The sequence below is a fragment of the Ichthyophthirius multifiliis genome (assembly GCF_000220395.1).
Source record: "Ichthyophthirius multifiliis unplaced genomic scaffold scaff_1120509251289, whole genome shotgun sequence".
NCBI classification, from domain to species: Eukaryota; Ciliophora; class Oligohymenophorea; order Hymenostomatida; genus Ichthyophthirius; species Ichthyophthirius multifiliis.
The window spans coordinates 68,340-83,694 of record NW_004086019.1 but is presented as its reverse complement, the minus strand read 5'-3'; the positions used below and the strand labels follow the sequence as shown (position 1 = coordinate 83,694).

Sequence of the window (15,355 nt, the reverse complement as noted above, 5' to 3'; positions counted from 1 at the left end):
AATATATATATATATATATATATATATATATATATTTTCATAAATAAGTATAATAATAATATGTATATATTTTTCCAATTTTCAAAACTTATTTTCTTTTCTTATTTCAACTTTAAGTTTTTTATCTATATAAGTTTAATATAAAAATATTATTTATATTTGAATTTACTTTATATATGTAAGCCGTTTAAATATCTTATTGCATTTTCAGCCTCATATGAACTATTATAACTTATAAAGCCTATATTTTAATTAAAAAATAAATAATAAATATATATTATAAAAATAAAATAAAAGATAAAAAAATTGACCAAATCCTTTGCTTGCTCCATCTGGTTTTTTACTTACTTTTGCCGAAACAACTTATCCATATTCACTAAATAAGCTTTCAAAATCATTATCTTTAAAATTTAAAGGTAAATGGAAAACAAACAAATGTGATGATTAGTTTTATTTTAAATTATTAACTTCTCAAATAAAAAAAATTAATATTAAAAAAGATTTATAGTATAAACCAAACTTATTTAATTTCTTGGTTAATAGTGTTCTTAAATTTATTCATATGTTCCATCTATACTATAAATTAATGATCCATGTTAAGGTTTATTATAATTATTTTTATTTTAGTAAGGATGATAATAATATTCTTCATTATCTTATGTATAGTATTTAAAGTATATATTATGCCACTTGTAAATGGATTTTAAAATATTTTTATATAAAGGAGTATATTTTTTTACATGTACTTATGGAATAAATAATTAATTTGTATTGTGATCCTATTTTTTAAATATAGATTTTTATTTTTTGATTTTACTTATTATATAATTTAATTATGTTATGTTTATTATATTGAATTTTAAGAAAATTGTTTATTATAATATGATTAATGATTTTGATTTTGTTAATATAGATTATATGAATTTGTTTTTAAATATGTATTGTATGGTTTATTCATTTTATAATGTTTTCTATTTTTTTTTATATTTTTAATTAATATGTAATGTATAATTATTTATTTTATTTCAATATTTTTTTTTTTTTGAAAAATACTTTCTTTCTAATAAAAAAATACATTTCAAAAATTTAACTTTTTATTTTATTTTCTAAATATAATAATTAATATAAATAATTATATATAAATCTAATTATAAAGATTTAAAAAAATTAAGAAAAATCAAAATATTTCATAAATTCTAAAAATATTAAAAGTTTTCAATAAAATATATTAAAGATTTCTTAATTAAAAAGACTATAAAAGCTAATAAATTTTAAAATTTATAAGTTATTTATTAATTAGATAATATTATATATAAAAATAATTAATTTTATATTTTTTTATGGAAATCTAATAGATATAACATTTTATTTTTCAAAAGAATTAAATGATTTTGAGATAAAAATAAATAAAGTTTATATATTAAGTTAGATATAATATATATATATTAAAATAAAATTATAAAAATAATTTCTAAATTAAGATATATATTAATATATATTTGTATATAAATTAATATATAATTTATTTATTTAAAGCAAAAATATAACTAGCTATAACTATATAAAAAAAAATTATTTTATAAATAATTAAATAAAAAATAATTTTAATTATAATATATATATATTATATTTATATTAAATAACTTATATATAATAATAATTATAATTTAAATAAATATTTATTATAGGTATAGTTTCATATATTATTAATTTAAATAAATCTTATATGAATAATAAATCATATTTAATATTATATATATAAAAGTAAATATAATTGTATTTAATAAAAAAAATTAAGAAAGAAAAATTAGTAATAAAAAAAACTGTTCATAATCCTTTATTAAAACTTACATATTCAATTTTATTTCCTTTTTATCTTTTAGATTATGAAATTGTTCCTCTAATAAACTGACATGTATTTTTGATTGTTATTCAAATAAAGCAAATCCAACTGTACTTCCAATCCATAAACCTAAGGCTGCAAGTGCTAAATATATTATTAAAATATATATATATATATATATATATATTTTTGTATAATTATTATTATATATATATTTATATTATATATTTATATTGATAAAAAATAAAAAGACTTGATCCAAAGATATTTTATGACAATTTTCCTTTTGGATATTTATTATAATATTTAAGTAAATTCATTCCCCCAATAGGAATCATAAACACTGGAATTGGTATAATTACTCTACTTGCCAAAGCTTAAAAAAAAGCAATTTTCGCTAAATTAATTAATTTGATTATTTATTTTATTTTTTAGAAAAGTTACCTGCTTATAAAGAACACGAATCTCGTATAGGCATTTCAGTTTCAATATCACAAACTTATATTCCTTTACTTTTTATTATTTTATTAAAAATATTATAAATATATATAAAATTGCATAAAGTCTTAATATCTCGAAAAAAATAAATTAAATGAACTTGCAAGAGCAACTCCAATATAAGGAGAAATACTTAAAACAATTTTTTAAGCGAATTTATTAAAGGTTATTCTTCGAGAAATAGCAGCAGTACCTAAACTGCTTGAAATAGCAACTGTGATAGCGCATAAATATGAAACTTTTTTTAAAAAATATATATATATATATATATATATATATATATATATATATATATTTATATATTTATTTGTTTATTTTTTTTTTTTTTATTTTACATGTCATTTCTTTATAATTATAAATATTTGACAAATTTCTATTACTGTAATTAAAACAAAAATTAAATGTTTAATTTATTGTTTGGCTCATTATTTAATTTATTGGCTATATTTTATTTAAATAAATAGTAATATTCAATAATATATATATGTAAATTATTGTTTACTGTAGGAGGTAATACTGCCAATAAAAAACTTATAGGAGTATTAGTAATAATAAACCCACTTGTTCGGAAAGGAATAGAAATACATTCTTTTGTTTATGGATGAGTCTATATTTTTATATACTCATATATAAATTTGTAAAAAACGTAGTTTTCTTACATTTGATAGTATAACATATTTCATTTCCCATAGTTTTTAGTTTGAATATTGTTTTTATAAAGAAGGATCTGTTTCGATTTTTTTTAAAGTATTTTAATAATCTTTTATTGTCTAATTGTAATGAAAAAAATTTCTTTTTTTTATAATAAATTATTTTTTTATATATATATATGTGTTTTTTTTTAATAGTTTTAAAATATATATACGAGGGAAACAGCATCATATTAAAATGCTGTAAGCGACCTTTATAGGTGTGAAGATCAAAAGCTGATTATAATTATGGATCGTATTGTTTCATTTTTTTTCTGTATATATTATTTTTTAAAATTGTTAATTTTTTTTTGATTTAAATAATAGGCTCTACTTTTTTATTTTTGGCTTTAATTTTATAATTAATAATATGTTATTTTTTGTTTATAAAATATAATTATAAGCAAATATATACCCAAATTATTATTAATTAATTGAATATTATAGTTTTTTATTTTTTTAAAGAAAATATTGTATTATATATTTAATATTGAAATATTATTATATAAATAAATAATATATTAATTTCAAACATAAAAAATATTAAAATAATAATATATTTATATATCTATATTAAATACATTTTATATTAAATAATATTTATATAATTATATTAATTATCTTTATTTTAGTTATTATTTATGTATTTTTAAAAAAATAAATTACATATATATATATATATATATATATATATATATTTATATATATATTTTTATATTTATAATAATTTATAAAAATGCCGAATTTAAATTAATATAAAAGACTAAAATTTATATTATTTTATTCTTTTATTTTTAATTTTTTATAAAGTAATAAAAAAAAATCAAATGAGATTACTATTTTTTAAATTAAAATAATTATAATAAATTTTTGTTTTATAATATAGATTATAAATATTTATATTTTATATTTATTTTTTCTATGTAAAAAAAAAATTATATTATATATTTGTTTATTGTCATATTTGTCATATTAAAATAAAAAAAAAATATAATATAATTAACAATTTTTTTATAATAAAATGGATGAAAATTCAATAATAATAAAACATTAAAAAATATATACTAAAATTTTTATATATATAATATAATCTATTTTAAAACATAATAAAATAGAAAATATATTTTTAATTATTTAGATTATATAAAAATAACTATATATAATTAGAGAAAATTTAAATATTTGTAATAAATAAAGATTCAATATAAATAATACACAATAATTTTAGTATTTAACGTATATTATATATATATTTGTCATTATTTAAATAATCTGTTAAATTTTTAATTTATTCAAAAAAAAATATGTAAATTATCCTAAAAATATATTCAAATTAACATTATTTAATATAATTATTAAATTATATATTATCATAATTGCCTAATATTTTAATTTTTTATATTAATTAATAAATAAAAATTAATATCTTTTATCAAATAAAAATTTTAAATAAATTAATAATATATAATTGTTTAATTTTTATTATAAAAAATAAAAATTATACATGAATATTTAATTAATTATATAAAATATTATTATGATTATATATTTATATTATATTTATATATAAATATAAAAAAATATTTATATTTATATATATTTATATATATATATACTCCACCTTTTAAACATATTTTAAAAACTAATTTTGTATTTTTTAACAAATAATAATCTACACCTTTTATAAATTAATATAATAAATACCAAATATAAAAAATACAGTTATAAATTTAATTCCTCCACCAAATAAAATAAAATTAAACCTCATATTATTTTATAGCTTACATTTAGCAATAAAAAAAATCATTTAATAAAAAAAAAGCTTATAATATATATTTATATAACATTTAATATATATATATCTTCTAATATATATTTACATATAAGAAAAAATATAATGTTAGTCTAGCCTTAATAAAACTTTTAAGCAAACCCAATATAAGAAACTGATGCAAATATAATTAATAATGATTATAATCCAACAATTTCTCCTTAATTAAAATAATAAATAGTATCTTAAGTAAATTCTTAATTTAAATTTTCAGAAATTATAAATAACTTTAAAAAAAGTGAATAAATTTAAGCATTTATATACTATTCAACCCTTTTTTGTTATAAGTTTGCATATGAAACTATGAATTCGGGTATTTCATTATATACATTGATATCTTTTAAATAAAAAGGAATTTAAGTTTTGAGTATTTTATAAATAGTGAATGGTTTTTCTTAGTCAATTTTTAATTTATGGCTGGGAAGATTGACTAAAAGTATAAGACCGTCTTTTTTATTTTCTTTTGTGATTATAGTTATGGCTTTAGTGATTCTTTTTTTGATTATACTAAATAGTTGCACTGGAGGAGATATTAATGGGGAAACAGATTTCTATAAAATAGGAAGTTGGAACCCTTGGATTATATTCCCATGTTATATCATCATAGGTTTGTGTTAAGGGGGCATAGAGTCAGTTAGAAGACTCATTCCAAAGCAGATTATAGGAGATAATTATGCAAAATTAAAGCAATTTAATGGGTTTGCGCATGTTTGTTATGAAATCGGAGGCGTTTTTGGGGCACTTTTATCCGTTCCTATGATTTAGAGATATGGACCTATATTCTGTTTTATGCATTTACCGCCTTTTTATTTACTTGCGGCTTTATGTGTGCTTTTTTTAAAGCATTAAAGTCAGGGCTCACCTGTTGCAAGTTTCGATGAAAAGAACAAATTAAGCTTTTTAAAAAATATTTCAAAGGAAACGAAAGAGTTTATCTTTACTGCATATAAAGGGGCGTAAATTGTAATTCCTAATAGAAAATATAATTTTTTAATTGCAGTTTTTATAATTCCTTTGGTAATACATAGAATTTAGGAAAATTTAATGCTTCCTATATATACAAAAAATATACTTAAAGACGGATCATAAACTGGAAATATTCTTGCCGGGTCAAATAGCGGGGAATTATTGGGGGCTTTTTTAGTAGGAATTATTGGACATAAAGTGAAGAATTTTATATGGATTTCAAGAGCAAACGGACTTTTTTATGGACTACATTGGCTTTTTGTTATATTTGCATATTTCTGGGATACTAGTGTGTAAAATAAAGTAGCATTACTGGCACTCAATATGGTTATTGAAAGTTCTACTTGGGCAGCTTCTGATTGTAATTTAGCTGCTTATGTGTAGAAGTCTTTTGCTTTGGTAGAATAAGGATAAATTAAAGATTTAAATGATGATAAAGAACCGGAAGCAGATAGTCCTTTAGGATAGGTAATAGGATTTTTGAGTGTTTTTTATGCGATTTGTTATACTTTGTTAAATTTCGGAATGGGAAAATAGCTTTAATATAGTTTGAATAATAATGAATTAAAGGTGGGTATATTTTGGATTTATGGGGTGCTTTTAAGCTTTTTGGGGTTATTAATATTTTTTTTACATTTATTCCGAAAAAATAAGATATTATTATGATTGGGTAAGACACGGTTAGTAATAATTAAAATTAATAATAATAATAAAATTAATAGAAATAATTATAATAAGAAGTAGAAATTAAAAATTAATTATAATAATAAGTTTGAGTTTTATAACTTTGTTTTATATTTTAGGGTTTATATAATATGACTATTTTAATTGTATATAAGTATAATATATATATATATATATATATATATAAATATATATATAAATATATATATATATTTATATATATGATATTTTTATTTTGTAAATATATATATATAAATTATTATTTTTTTATGATTTATTTTGCTTATTTTAATTTTTCTTAATTTAATCTTTTTTATTTTATGTTTCATTTATAATTAATAAAAAATATATAAAAAATTATATTTAATTACATTTGTATATATATTTAGAAATATTTTTTTAAATAAAATAAAATAAAAATAAAAATAAAAATATATAATTAAATATATACAAAACAAAATTTATTATATAATTTTTACAATAGAAATAATAATTTTTATATAATAATATTTTTATATATATAATTGAGGAAAAAATCTTTTTTTTCTTATATATATTTTTTTATATATATATGTATATATCTATCTATAATAATTTAAACTTTATTTAAATTTATATAATTTTAAAAGAAATAGCAAAATTTTTGTTTGTTTGTTCAAATATTAAAATCTATAAAAATATAATAGAATATATATATATTATATTTAAATTACCATTTACATAAGAATTAATTTCTTTAATAGGAAGATCTTCATCATCTTTAATTTAATTAAGTATTTTTTATAAATTGATTTTTTAGTTTTCATTTAAAAATTAAAAAAATGAAATATCTTAATAACTTAATTTCTTAATTTTATCTTCATCAAAACCATTTTAATATAAAATATTTAAAAGTTATTAATTATTTTTTCAATAAAATAATTTTTAAAAGATTAATTATTTTATACATAAGTTTATTAAAATATTTATTATTATTAATATTTTTATAATTAATATTATTAATACTAATATTAATATTATTATTTTTATTATTATTATTATTATTATTAAAAAATTGGAAAATTTTATTATTATATTTATTATTAAAAAATTGGAAAATTTTATTATTATTATTAAAAAATTGGAAGATTTTATTATAATTTACAATTATTTTATTATTCATAATTCATTTAATTTTATTAAAAATTTATAAAAAAGTTTTTTTTTTCTGTATTTTATTAATCATTTTCTATAAAACGTTAATTTCCTTAAAATTGTTCTTGATTTTTTTCTTAAAATACCTATTTTGAATTTAAAACTTCTACATACATTGGCTTTTTTTCATATTTATTATTGTTTATTATTTAGATATCTTAATTTTTCATAAATTATTTTTTAATTTTTAAATTCATCATTTTTATTTCATTTTAATTAAAAAAAACATCTTATGGAGCACCTAATTATTGTATAACATTGAACCTTATTTTATATATAATATATTTTTTTAAAATATAATACTTTTTTTAATTCTATGTAATTTAAATAGCAATATCTAAGCCTTAATTATATGTTTATTCGTTTAGAACTCTAAATATTTATATATATATACATAAATTTATATACTTTATATTATAATATGCCTTCTTTCTTTTTCATTATGATATAAATGGCATTCTTTATTTTCATTACAATTCAAATTCAAGCACTATTTAGTTTTATAAATTAAAGGATGATAATTAAACTCTTTCCATCCATGACAATAATTACAATCTAATTAAGTTTCACATTATCCGTCTATATATTTATTAATATTATCTTTAATCCAAGTACTACATTATTCTTAAATAAGTTTTATTTTTTTAGGATCTCTTCTAAAATCTTAAACATTATGCATATAAGGACAAGAACATCTGTCATGACTAGTTTATAAATAATAATAAAAAAAAAAAATTTAAATAATTTTTTTAAAAAATATATAATATAAATTATTATATATAAATAAAATAAAGGTAAATAATATATATATATATATAATATAATTTATTTATTTAAAATATATATATATATATATATATATATATATATATATATATATATTTACTCTTTAGTATTAGGGCACCATACAGTTTTATAAAAATACATATAAAAAATTTCATTTTTTTCTAATTTATCTAATAAAGGAATTACTATGTCATCTTCTGAATGAGCAAAGCAACAAAAAGAACCGTATGTACATTTTCCAAATTATATATAGTCTTCACAAAATTTAGTTTTGTATCTTAATGGATGATATAGCTATTCGACTTTATTATGTGACTACGGGCAGTTTTTTTTATAAGCACATTTGCTTTTTCTTTGACAAAAATTAAAAGAATATTAATATTCTTACAATGATCTTCTTCTGTCTGAATCATTATGAAAATAAGGACATTTTATTTTATCATGTGGGTCTTTTCTTGTACAAGGGAATATTTTAAAGTCGGAAATTAGAATTTTTTATGGAGTTTTTTCTTCTATTTTTGTATTTATTTGGAAAGCTTTTGGTATTTCAGGATTACATTACTATAAGAAGGGTTAATATAAGTATTATTAGGGATACTATTAAGAGTTTTTTATAAAAAAATTGCTGGTGAGGGAATAAAGAAAATTGGTCAAATAAGCTTTTGTTTTCTTCCTAAAAAAATACAGAAGCTTTTTTAATTATTTTTTCATCAGTATTTATTTTTTATAGAAAAAAAGGAATTTATTAAGGATTTTATAGTTATTATATGTAATTTTCTTATTGATTCTTTACATTTGTATTGTTCATATGTAGAAGTTATTTATATTTTCGTTTTTTTTTTTTTTATTTTTTTAATATTTTTATTATATTTTTTAATTTTAATTTTAATTTTTATTTTTTTGTTCTTTTTTAATTTTTTTGGAGGTTAATTATTATTTTTTTATTTTTATTTTTCCTTTTCTTAATCTTTAAATTATTATACTTCTTTTTATTGACGTTTTATTGTTTTTAAAATATGTTTTGAGCTAAATTTTATTTTTATATATTTAAATTTAAATAAGGGCAAATGATTGTCAATAATATTATAAATTATTATTTTTTAATTTAGTTATTCAAATATATAAAAAATATGAAAATATATATATGAATATTTTGATTTTATGAATATATAAATAAATATATATATATATATATATATATATATATATATACATATATATTTTTAAATTTTATTATATATATTATAAATATTTAAATAATATTTTATATAATTTTAAAGCATTTTTTTTATATATATATTTAAATTTAAATTTTATATTTTTTTAGGATAATTAAAATTATTTTTTGTACTATTATAATTATTTAAATTATTTAAAAAAAAAAAAAATATTTTAAAATCTTAAATAAAATATAATATATTTATATAAAAGATTATATATTTATATAAATAAAATATATTATATTAATAATAATTTATATTTAAATTTAATATATATTTTATAAAAAATATATATACTTTATATATATATATATTATTAATGTATTCTTTACAATAATATAATGATTGCTTTTTTAATAAATTATAATTTAAAATATTTTATTATTATAAATAAAATAAATCATACAAACATTTGTAAATAAAAAATCAATATTCCCCAATTTAAGTAGGCTATAAACTTGTATCTTTATCATCTTTCGATTCTTACATTTACAATTATTTATACATTTCTTCACTCATTTAATGTTCATTTTATTTAAATAAAGGTTTAACATCATTCTTTTCCTCAGCAATAATTAATTTTCTAATTTTAAAATATTTCTTGAACCTAATAACTAAAAATATAACTACTCCGGTAATACTAAAACATAATAAACCTAATATATAAGGGAAATCAGCTGCAAATCCTTATTCTACTATTTCAAATAAATACTCTAATTCTTAAATAAAACTCATATCATTAAATTTATTTTTAGCAGGGGCAAATCCTATCATTTTAGTGTTCATTTCGAAAACTAAATATTAATTTCTTAAAGTAGCCTCTCCTAATATTATTTTATCATCATAAGACTATTAAAAATTGAGTATGCATTTATATGTTGAATATTTGCTTTTACTTTTTTTTTTGCAGTCAAGTATTAAATCTCTAGGATTTATCTATAAATGGACTTTTTGGTAATATCCTATTACTATGACCATTGCTAAATCGTCGAAATCACTCAAAGATTAGACCTCGTCACACACTACAAAAAATAAATACTATTTACTTATACTACATTTTATATTTAAATTGCTTTCTATAAGTTATAATATTTTATTTAAATGGACTCCGGGTAATACTAAAGCAGTCGTAGATAGGCTCAATAAGCCTTTATTTGTATTTAATTCTATACTATCTAATGGCTCCAAAACTTCATAAAGCTCTTCTTCTTTTTCTTTTTTTTCATCTTATTATTATATATTTTTTTTCACTATTCTTATATATTAAATGTTTATAATCCAAAGGCTATACTAGGATTCCATAGCGGTATGTTAAGGTGAATAAATCCATTTAATTTAGTTTTATTCCGGCTCATGAATATATTAAGTAGTATAATTGCCGAATCCTATATGCATGGGATAATGAGCATCATCAGATATATATAAAGTGAAAATTTAAGCGTCTACATCTTCTATTTATTGTTTAATTGTTTCCAATAATGAAATTCCTTCCTCTTTATATAAATACATATTGGAAGGATTTTTTTAATTTTCGTCTTAAATATCATTATCTTCTTCTATTTCATCTTCAGTTTTACTCTCGAATTCTTCGTCTATGTTGTTTTTAGTATTTTCTTCGTCGGCATAACCTCCGTTCATTTCATCATATTATTTACCTAATCCTAAAACCCCATCTGCCATTAAAAATTGCTAACCAGAAAGGGCATGAGCCCAAAGGATTTTTTAGTTTTTTAGTTTTAAATAAGGGTATTTGGGAAACCTTAAATTTTCAACTTCGACAAACTAACCGATTACGGACATGCCTTCGGCATATGAATCTATTTCTGCGCATTTATTTGTTTTGGAACATTTTTAACAGGCGAATGTTTTGTCATATAAAGCTGTTTTGTTTAATCCGTATGAACAGTTCTATACACAATTTTTTCCCATTCTATCACAAGTCTAGCAAACTGAACTTTTCACCCATGAAAAGGGAATAGAAAGATCTAAAGCTAGAGTAAAAAATGATTCGGATTTTTTCACATTTTTTGGGTTTTAATCATTTAGCTTTTTTTCAGTTTAATCTTTGTCGTAATATAAACGGGTTGTATAGGCAAGATTTTTAAATATACATTCTTAATAGAGTTTTACTAAAGGTTATTATTTGCAATTCACGGGTAAACTTATATTATAGATAATAGGAAATTTAGGACGGGAATGTTAAGGTTTGAAACATATATTATTTGAATGCGTTGTAGAGTTAGTTTACCAGGCTGATAGGATTTTTCGCTAGAGTTCTAAAGTTGGAGGCTTAGAGGAGGAAAATATACCTTTTTGTAAAAACAATATAAAGTTAAGGCAAAACGTTAAGAGGAAATAATAATGCTACATATTTTTTTTTTAATAAAAAAAATTAATTTATATTTTTTTTTTAGAATTTTTTATCTTATTTTTATATTAATTTATTTTTTAATATTGATATATATTATTTTTTAATATTTATTAAATTTTTCACAATCTTTACTAATATTCATATATTTAAACTAGTATTATATATAAAATTATAAAAAATCACTATTGATAGTTTTATATTTAATTTAATTTAATTTAATTTAATTTAATTTAATTTAATTTAATTTAATTTGATTTGATTTAATTTAATTTAATTTGATTTGATTTAATTTAATTTGATTTGATTTAATATTTTAAATAAATATAAAAATGCACTCAAAATAAATTTTAGAATCCGTAAAATAAATATTATTTATCATATATGCATATATATTACCTTTGTCATATTCAATATACTCGTATATATAATGGAATTATTTGAGTATATAATTAGACAGGCTAATATTTTGCAATTGTTTAGTTTTATTTTTAAGAATAGAGCAATGTTTAGTAATAATTCGATTCTTAAAAGGTAGATCTTATTATGAGTATGAAATTACATTTTTATTTAGTTTAATTTATTTATTGAATGGATATGAAAAAACACATATATTTTACGAATTTGGTGAAGATTTATTATTTTAGAAAATTTCGTTATATTTTTTTAATTTTGTTTTGGCTATAAATTTGCTTTGTTTATAAATAATTTTTAGCTTTTTATTTACTTATGCACTTTTTATTCTTGTAAATGATGTTTACAATATAAATAATAATAATGTAGTATAAAGGGGGTTAAATTAAGAAGAAATAAATAAATTAAAAAATTATTAATATGGAAAGGAAAATGAAGAAGGGGAAGATAAATGCTCTATTTGTCTAATAGAATACTCTAGTGAATAAATTATTGTAGAAATGCCTTTTTGTAAACATTATTTTCATTAAGAATGTATATAAGTTTGGTTATTAAATAATTAAATATGTCCATTTTGTAGAAATAATATTTTATAAAGTATGTAAAATAATTAATAATAATAATGAAAATATATATATATATATATAATAAAATTTATTTAAATCATTATATTGTATTAATATATTTATCATCTTACCAGATTCCTCTAATTGTATTTGTGTTTTTTTCAACAAAAACACCTTTTCCATTTATTTTATCGAATTTCCAATAGCCTTAAAATTTCTCACCAGAAGACCAAATATATTCTCCTTTACTATGTTTTTAATCACTTAACCAATTTCCTTTATAAATGTCTCCGTTTCTATTATATATATATATGTAATATGTATAATTAATTTTATATATATATATATATTTACTCATATGTCATTTTCCCGAAACCTTTCATTTATCCCAAAACAAAATATCCTTCAAAAACATTACCATTTGCAAAGTAAAGAATTCCATTACCATGCTTTTTATCCATTTTAAATTCACCATCATATTTATCGCCATTAACATAAACATAAACACCTTTTCCTTATCTATACCCTTTACTTACTTATCCTTCATAGACATCTCCATTTTTATATTAAAAAACACCTAAACCTAAAAATATATGAAATATATTTATAAATAAAAATAAAATTATATATAAATATATTAATGTATATAAATATTTATACAAAAAAATATATATATATATATATATATATATATATATATATATTTATTAATAAATATATGATATTTAAATATATCAATTTTTATATTATTTTGTATTTATTTATATATATTTAATGTATAAATTATTATTTATATATATTACCTTCAGGTTCATCTAATTTAAATTTTCCTTAATATGCAGAATTAGCATCTTAATGCAAATAAATTCCATCGTCATTCTTTTATCCAAAACCATAATTTCCTTCATATATATCACCATTTGCATAATTCATTTTACCATTTCCATGAGGATAGTTTTTTTTCCAAAAACCTGTAAAAACACTTCCGTCGGCAAAAAATACTTATCCTCCTCCTTCTTTTAATCCAAAAGCCCATTCTCCATTAAAAACGTCCCCATTCTTGAAATAATAAGAGCCTTATCCATGTCTTAGTCCATCTTTGAAATCTCCGACATATTTTTCTCCAAAAGATGTGAAGTATAAAATTCCATTTCCGCATTTTAAATCATTGACCCAATCTCCCTCATAGACATTCCCGTTTATATAAAAATAAGACCCTCTTCCATTTTTTTAACCCTAATAAAGCTGGCCTTCATATCTATCTCCGGAAGCAAAAAGGTATACTCCATAACCTTCAAATAAGTTATCTTTCCATTCACCGGCATATATTTCTTGGGTTATACCTTCTTTTTTATAATAGTATATTCCACTACCTTATCTTACTCCTTGTTGGTTTAATTCACCTAAATAAATGGAGCCGTCTAGATATTCTTTTCTTACTAGTCCTTCTTTTAGTTTTTGTTCTTGGAAATTCTAGTAGACTAAGTCCTCTTCGAGTTTCCTTATATAATTGGCGAAGAATTCCTTAGAAAATACACACTGATTTAAACTCGTGCGGGAAATACGGTTGTCGTAATAATTTTGAAATTTCTAAGTTTTACATTTAGAAGATTATTAATAACCTTCACTTTAAGGAGTAGTGTAAAAATAATGGCTCTTTTAAGGAATAGCTGCTTGTGTTTTTAAAGGAGTTTAATACTTATTATTATTATTATGGTCGTTTTTTTTGAAAAAAGAACATTTTTTATTACTTAAGCTCTTTATTGGAATGGCTTTTATTTTAACTCTAATATATCTTATTGTATATTTTAGGGAATATTTAAATTTTCAATTTGAACTTTTTAGAAATCTTAATCATCAAAAAGAGTTTCATTTTATTTAAAAACTGTAATATTTTTTAATTTATTATAGACAATTTGCATTTAAATTCTACTTTTTTTATCTTTATTTGTCATTTAAGTCATTAATTCCCAAAATTCCTTAGTATAAGGTATTCTTATATCTATATTATTCTATAATAAAGACTAGAGCATATTTTTATTTGTTTATAGATCTTCCATTTTTCTTTTTGGATGCCTAAAAGAACCTAAAAATAACATTAAAATTCCAAAAGATAAAACATCACAATTTTCCTCGTTTTTAAAAATGTTTAAGTTTACAGAAGAATATGAGGTGCATAAATTAGTTTCTTTGAAATGTGAAAAAATCAGCTTTATTTATTGATTTTCTTTACATATACCTATATTTTCAAGACATATATCACCATGTTTTACACCTTATTACTCCAACCATAATA

The 15,355-nt window shown here is 18.0% G+C and overlaps 4 protein-coding genes across 4 annotated transcripts, besides 39 other annotated features; all 4 read right to left on the bottom strand. All coding sequences in view use genetic code 6, as the record gives it.

Annotated features, from left to right (window-relative positions):
• Position 1: 1 nt before the first annotated feature.
• Positions 2-35: a microsatellite.
• Positions 36-868: 833 nt separating this feature from the next.
• Positions 869-939: a microsatellite.
• Positions 879-932: a microsatellite.
• Positions 940-1,109: 170 nt separating the features above from the next.
• Positions 1,110-1,144: a microsatellite.
• Positions 1,117-1,153: a microsatellite.
• Positions 1,154-1,552: 399 nt separating this feature from the next.
• Positions 1,553-1,607: a microsatellite.
• Positions 1,574-1,687: a microsatellite.
• A 164-nt stretch (positions 1,688-1,851) lies between these two features.
• On the bottom strand, positions 1,852-3,298 carry IMG5_176550 (tricarboxylate carrier family protein, putative; the record flags this gene model as incomplete). The annotated part of the gene is made up of 8 exons (XM_004027695.1): positions 1,852-1,987; positions 2,097-2,240; positions 2,288-2,355; positions 2,402-2,579; positions 2,677-2,782; positions 2,844-2,948; positions 3,001-3,133; positions 3,207-3,298. Coding segments are annotated over 8 exons (962 nt in total), but the record flags the coding sequence as incomplete, so codon positions are not given.
• Positions 2,005-2,077: a microsatellite.
• Positions 2,593-2,644: a microsatellite.
• Positions 2,593-2,650: a microsatellite.
• Positions 3,128-3,185: a microsatellite.
• Positions 3,299-3,594: 296 nt separating the features above from the next.
• Positions 3,595-3,636: a microsatellite.
• A 60-nt stretch (positions 3,637-3,696) lies between these two features.
• Positions 3,697-3,740: a microsatellite.
• Positions 3,697-3,748: a microsatellite.
• Positions 3,749-4,572: 824 nt separating this feature from the next.
• Positions 4,573-4,645: a microsatellite.
• Positions 4,646-4,856: 211 nt separating this feature from the next.
• Positions 4,857-4,914: a microsatellite.
• Positions 4,915-6,512: 1,598 nt separating this feature from the next.
• Positions 6,513-6,595: a microsatellite.
• Positions 6,523-6,599: a microsatellite.
• A 67-nt stretch (positions 6,600-6,666) lies between these two features.
• Positions 6,667-6,739: a microsatellite.
• A 173-nt stretch (positions 6,740-6,912) lies between these two features.
• Positions 6,913-6,945: a microsatellite.
• A 51-nt stretch (positions 6,946-6,996) lies between these two features.
• Positions 6,997-7,036: a microsatellite.
• Positions 6,998-7,037: a microsatellite.
• A 13-nt stretch (positions 7,038-7,050) lies between these two features.
• Positions 7,051-7,084: a microsatellite.
• Positions 7,053-7,082: a microsatellite.
• Positions 7,085-7,166: 82 nt separating the features above from the next.
• Positions 7,167-8,632, bottom strand: IMG5_176540 (zinc finger ccch type domain protein; the record flags this gene model as incomplete). The annotated part of the gene is made up of 4 exons (XM_004027694.1): positions 7,167-7,180; positions 7,225-7,269; positions 8,180-8,409; positions 8,592-8,632. 4 exons carry the CDS (start codon positions 8,630-8,632, stop codon positions 7,167-7,169), a joined length of 330 nt encoding a protein of 109 aa, XP_004027743.1.
• Positions 7,477-7,560: a microsatellite.
• Positions 7,535-7,625: a microsatellite.
• Positions 7,540-7,648: a microsatellite.
• Positions 7,546-7,648: a microsatellite.
• Positions 8,507-8,587: a microsatellite.
• Positions 8,633-9,326: 694 nt separating the features above from the next.
• Positions 9,327-9,410: a microsatellite.
• Positions 9,330-9,369: a microsatellite.
• A 246-nt stretch (positions 9,411-9,656) lies between the features above and the next one.
• Positions 9,657-9,712: a microsatellite.
• Positions 9,709-9,770: a microsatellite.
• A 125-nt stretch (positions 9,771-9,895) lies between these two features.
• Positions 9,896-10,016: a microsatellite.
• A 121-nt stretch (positions 10,017-10,137) lies between these two features.
• Positions 10,138-11,640, bottom strand: IMG5_176530 (hypothetical protein; the record flags this gene model as incomplete). Its single annotated transcript, XM_004027693.1, has 3 exons — positions 10,138-10,560; positions 10,681-10,733; positions 10,884-11,640. 3 exons carry the CDS (start codon positions 11,638-11,640, stop codon positions 10,138-10,140), a joined length of 1,233 nt encoding a protein of 410 aa, XP_004027742.1.
• Positions 10,927-10,976: a microsatellite.
• Positions 11,641-12,275: 635 nt separating the features above from the next.
• Positions 12,276-12,392: a microsatellite.
• Positions 12,393-13,156: 764 nt separating this feature from the next.
• Positions 13,157-15,119, bottom strand: IMG5_176520 (morn domain repeat protein; the record flags this gene model as incomplete). Its single annotated transcript, XM_004027692.1, has 4 exons — positions 13,157-13,355; positions 13,414-13,642; positions 13,863-14,560; positions 15,085-15,119. The coding sequence occupies 4 exons, from the start codon at positions 15,117-15,119 to the stop codon at positions 13,157-13,159; spliced, it is 1,161 nt and encodes a 386-aa protein (XP_004027741.1).
• Positions 13,656-13,758: a microsatellite.
• Positions 13,726-13,794: a microsatellite.
• Positions 13,726-13,860: a microsatellite.
• Positions 15,120-15,355: the final 236 nt, after the last annotated feature.